The 5145-nt window shown below is 38.8% G+C and overlaps 1 protein-coding gene across 1 annotated transcript in view; it reads right to left on the bottom strand.

Moving 5' to 3' along the window:
* LAMA4 (laminin, alpha 4) overlaps positions 1–5145 on the bottom strand; it is a 147133-nt gene that overhangs the window by 13526 nt on the left and 128462 nt on the right. Inside the window, exon 29 of the mRNA XM_008583885.1 lies at positions 1073–1260. Coding sequence (XP_008582107.1) covers positions 1073–1260 — 188 coding nt within the window. The remainder of the gene's footprint in view (positions 1–1072; positions 1261–5145) is intronic.

Here is a 5145-nt window from a genome sequence, read left to right as displayed (position 1 = left end):
TATTGGGTAAGCATGACTAGTTTAAAAATGTAAAGTCTTCTCTACTTGTATGACAGTGATATGTTCCACATTTAAGGAAGTGTTCTTTCAGTTAAGGATCTTATCGTGCCTTGCTGTGAAAATATGGTTGCAATTTAGTAAAAACCTATATGTTAAAGAAGTTTATCCATGTGAACAAAATACTAGTGAGTAACTAATGAGAATATAGAAATTTTCATATAAATAATGATTTGTGTACTATCTAAAATACAGATTAAAATTTTCTCCCAGTAAGAATTAATTGATAGATATCACATGTTAAAAGCAGCCACCCGAGTGTGTAGAAATTAAATAAAACTTCTTAGTAATTTAGCTCCAGGCTATGGATAAGACACATTTATTAGGTTAACTTGTAGTTTGATTAAATCCAAATTCTTCCTGAAGAATACAAATACTGATTCTGTGTATTAGGCAAGTAGCAAATTAGAAAGCATTAGAGGTTTCTTATTGAATCCATTGCCTATATGAGTGTTTTAAAGAGCTATGTAAGACCTATATAAGAATATTTGGGTACTAAAACTAGAAAAATAAATCTTTAATAATATTGAATAACCTGGAAATTTGTGAAATATGGGGAAGAGATAATAGGGTTTGAGACCGCTGGAGGACCATAGACATACAAGCATATTTGTATTTTCAGTGTGTTTCCTTATTAACCTCTAGCAGTTTGGATGCATTCCCATTTGCAAACTGAAAGCAATTTGTGTAGGGGAGGGAAGGGGATGTCAAGGTTAGATGATGATGAATCATTTGAAACTTGCCCCTTCTTTTCCTTGATTGCTCTTCTTTTTGATCAAACACAGCAAACTCCTGGGAGAATGCTGTTTTATGCACCTTACATTTGGGGAGAAAATCATAGAGAATATAATTTTTTGGAAAGCATGAATCATGTAATATTTAGTATTTATTCTGATGATAAAATAGTAGGATTAAAGTGGCACAGAAAGGAAAGAACTTAGGAAAAAAGATGACATGGCAAACAAGGGTGAAGCTCAGCTATGGCATTATCTGGAAGGATAATGTGTTACTTTACTTTTCACCAAAATCTCCTTTTAAGTGTTCAAACTCTTGGCGGCTGTTGGCCGTCCCTCCGTATTGATAGGCGTGCTCGATAGCTCTGGGGCTGTTGGAAAGCTGGCAGTGAGAGTCTCTCGGAGCATTTCGCTCCAGGAATTTCAGGCCAACAGGATCCCATGAAGGTGCATCTTTACTTTTCCCTCCCTGTAAAAATGGGAAATAAATCAAATTTAGTGACATACTGACAGCAGAAATTGACTTATGATGTCCTCACCATTAATAACAATAAAAAATAATGAAGCGTATATTATTCGTGCATTCTTCCATTCATGGAATATTAGGCACCTCTCTTCCTTCCCACTGCCGGCATAAGCAAATGACAGCAGTAGCTGCAGCAGTAACAACAACAGCACAGCCTGTTAACAAACCCCAAATTCTAGTCCGTGTAGTAAAGCAGAGTTAAACTGAAGCTTTAGAGATAACTGCTCTGTCATTTAAACTAAGTGCACATCTTAAACAGTAGTGAAAAATAGAAAAGTTGGCAATAAAATAACCCTGAGAAAATCAATCAACAAAACTCATGTAGACAATACTACTTTAAAACACAGATTATTATTTATAGATACTGGGTAAAAAGTTAACATACAGCAACATCTTAAAAATATTTCAGAATATTCTTGGAGGTGGGATTTGTAGCAATTGTTTTTTTTTTTTGTCTTTTTGTCTTTTTTTCGTGACCGGCAACGGATCGCAACCCTCAGTGTCGCGCCCGTACCGGACCGGGACCGGCAACGGGATCGCAACCCTCGGTGTTGCCCCCGCTCCTTGCTCAGCCAGTGAGTGGCCGGTCTGTATGTGGGATCCAAACCCTTGGCGGGAGCGCTGTCGCACTTCCCAAGCGGCGCACTATAGCAGTGCGCCACCGGGCCGGCCCCTGTAGCAATTGTTTTTATTGTTTAACAACTTTACATAGGTATGACTCACAGACATCACAATTGACCTATTTTAAAGTGTCTAAACTCAGTGGTTTTTAATATATTCCTAGAGCTATACATCCATCACCAAAATTTTAGAACATTTTCATCATCCAGGAAAAAAGCTCAGTACTCATTAGCAGTCACTATTTCCCTTCTCTCCACACCCTTGCCAGCATTTGTTATTCACCGCCTTTTTGATTATAGCCAGTATAACTGGAGTGAGGTGGTATCTCAGTATAGTTTTAATTTGCATTTTCCCGATGACTAGTGATGTTGAGCATTTTTTCATGTACCCATTGGCAACTTGTATGTCTTCCTTTGAAAAATGTTTATTCAGCTCCTTTGCCCATTTTTTAATTGGGTTATTTGTTTTTTTACTGTGCAGTTGTTTGAGTTCCTTGTTTATTATGGATATTAATCCCTTGTCAAATGCATAGTTAGCAAAATTTTTTTCCCACTCTGTAGGTTGTTTCTTCACTCTATCGATTGTTTCCTTTGCTCTGCAGAAGCTTTTTAGTTTGATATAGTCCCATTTGTTTATTTTTTCTTTTACTGCTTGTACCTTCAGGCTCATGTTCATAAAGTCTGTGCCCAGACCTAGTTCCTGAAGTGTTTCATCTATATAACTGAAAATCGATCTGGAGAAATAGGTATATAAATAGCAATTGGGAAACAGGTTGATGCCGATAGAAAGGGCTTTAGATGACTTGCTCGCATTTGAGTTTTGATTTTTAGGTGATGAGGAGCCACACAGGTTTTAAAAAGCAGGGAGTGGCCTATTTGACCCACTAAGGAAGATAGCTTGGAACAAAGGAAGGGCTGATAGGAGAGAAAATATTTGGCAGCAGGGAAGACTGGAGAACACAGCAAGAGCCAGTATGAGAGAGAGGATTATGGAATGAACAGACACATTTAGTCCCTCCCCTCCCAAATCCCTACTGAAATATCAGAAGAACTATACACATAAAAAATAAATCCATATCAGTCATGAAAATCTAGGAGGGTTTCTACTAGAACAAAGCAGTGTGGAATTTCTGGAACATATAATGTAGATTGGAACAGATTGACAATAAAACCCTTAATCTTGTATGGGCAAAAGACAGTATCTCCAAGAAAGTCAGTATTCCAGCCAAATCCCAGAATTACCCTCTAAATCTAGATGTGATGGGCAGGGGGCAGGTAAATTAAAGGGCAGACCATCTGTACCATTGTCCTGCTCTCGGGGCAGCAGCTTTTACAGTTGGGTTCTGGCAATGGAGACACACAATGGTGGTTAGGTTGGAGAAAGAGAGATGGGAGCTCATAGACTCATATATCCTAAAGGAAAGCCCACTTCGTTCTACCAACCCCTCTTCCTTTCCTCACATAGTCTTCAGGACTTGGAATCTGACTCAGAGCCAAAGAAGCAAGGTTTCTCTCTTGGCTAGAGGAAATTCACCTACTTATCAATAATTTTTGGTTCAAGCCCTCATTTATGAATAATGGCTGTAGCTTCAAGCCATGGGTGGGCAGAATAGGCAGGAGTGAGGCTGCAGGGAGAGACTCATTTCCTCTAATATGTCTTGGGGAACTTCCCCCAGACCCATACTGTATTCCAGTCCTGGTGGAGTAACATGCCTCATAATAGGAGACATGATCACCTTTGTCTCACTGAGAGGCTCAGCTGGAAATGCTTTACACAGGGCCTGGAGGGTGGGGGTGAGAGAACGTGGGGTATCAGGAATTTCCCCAACTCTGGATGCTCCCTGTTCTCTCCATTGCAATAGACAGGATCTTGCTCTTTTTCAATCAATGCATCCACTTAGCTATGGGAAGAGACAACAGTGAATTAGACACCGAGGGCTCAGCAAAGCAGGGCCATTTGGACCATGACAATCTCAATTTGCCATTCCTGCCTTTCTCTGCATCAAGGTGGAAATACACAGACTAGGATCTGTCTCTTGTCTGCTGCAAAAATTAAACTCTGTATCTTTAAAGATAGCAACCAAATACTGTAAATTCTCTGTGGATATATGTCGTGAATAATAATAATAATGACAAATTATAACTTAATTGTTTCACTACCATGCAACATACTCAGTTTTTCTATCCTAAAATGGGTATGCGTGTGGCGATTCTCACTGAACCCCACTAGACTTCAACTTTACCAAGGTAAGTTTTTCCTCGGAAGGCCTATTAGTTGTCATCCCACTGGTGGTACCAATTTCAATTTAGCAAAATTTGTTTGTGTCAGAAAACAGCCAAGCTAGTTGAGCTACTGAAGAAAAAAATGGCAATGTGTTGTAAGGATATAAAAGTATTTTACACAATCTAAGAAAAGATAGTATAGTGCAGTCCCACCACAGGCCAGAATCAGGAATGGGAAAACTAGAACGAATCAGGACACTCCCTTTTTGGGGGTTTCTGGTATCTCAGCTTTGTTCCTCAGAGCATCTGCTTTCATTCTTCTTTCTCTGCATGACAAATTTCTGCCTTTGTTTTTTTTTATGTAGCAGCTTTCTTTCTCTGTGCATGATTAACATAGAGCTCATAGGTTTACATGTCTTCTATTCAATGACCAGGTCGGGCTAGTCTCTCTGGATTCTAAGTTTCTAAGGAATCTGATAGACCAGCTTCGTGCATGTGATCTACCCTGGTCCAATCATCTAGTGTAAATCCAGGGAGGTGAGGTCACACATCTAATACACAGGGCCTGCCTGGTGGGTAGGGCATCAGTTCTAGAGAATGGTTGGTCAGATACTCCAGAATGATGTCTATCACAGCACATAAAATGTTCAGTATTACATTAAACACCAAATGAGAAACTATTTTCTCAATTAAATCTGAAACATAAAATTACAAAAAAACTTAAGGCTGGAACATAGGTGGTAAGACACATATTCTCAAATACCCATGAGGAAATATAAATCAATGTTACCTTTCTGGAAAGTAATTTGCCTTGGTCAAGTAATTCTGTCTCTAGGAATCTATGCTACAGATTAATTCAGCAATACACTCAATGGTTTATGTACAAGGGTCTTTACCCATAAAAGGGGAAAACTGGAAACAATAGAGGCTATAAACAATTAAATGAATTATAATGCATGAAATGAAATATTAGAGAGTGATTGTG

The sequence above is a fragment of the Galeopterus variegatus genome, unplaced genomic scaffold (genome assembly GCF_000696425.1).
Source record: "Galeopterus variegatus unplaced genomic scaffold, G_variegatus-3.0.2 Scaffold3070, whole genome shotgun sequence".
Lineage (NCBI taxonomy): Eukaryota > Metazoa > Chordata > Mammalia > Dermoptera > Cynocephalidae > Galeopterus > Galeopterus variegatus.
Note: the sequence above shows the minus strand (reverse complement) of the source record. Positions and strands in the feature narration are given on the sequence as shown.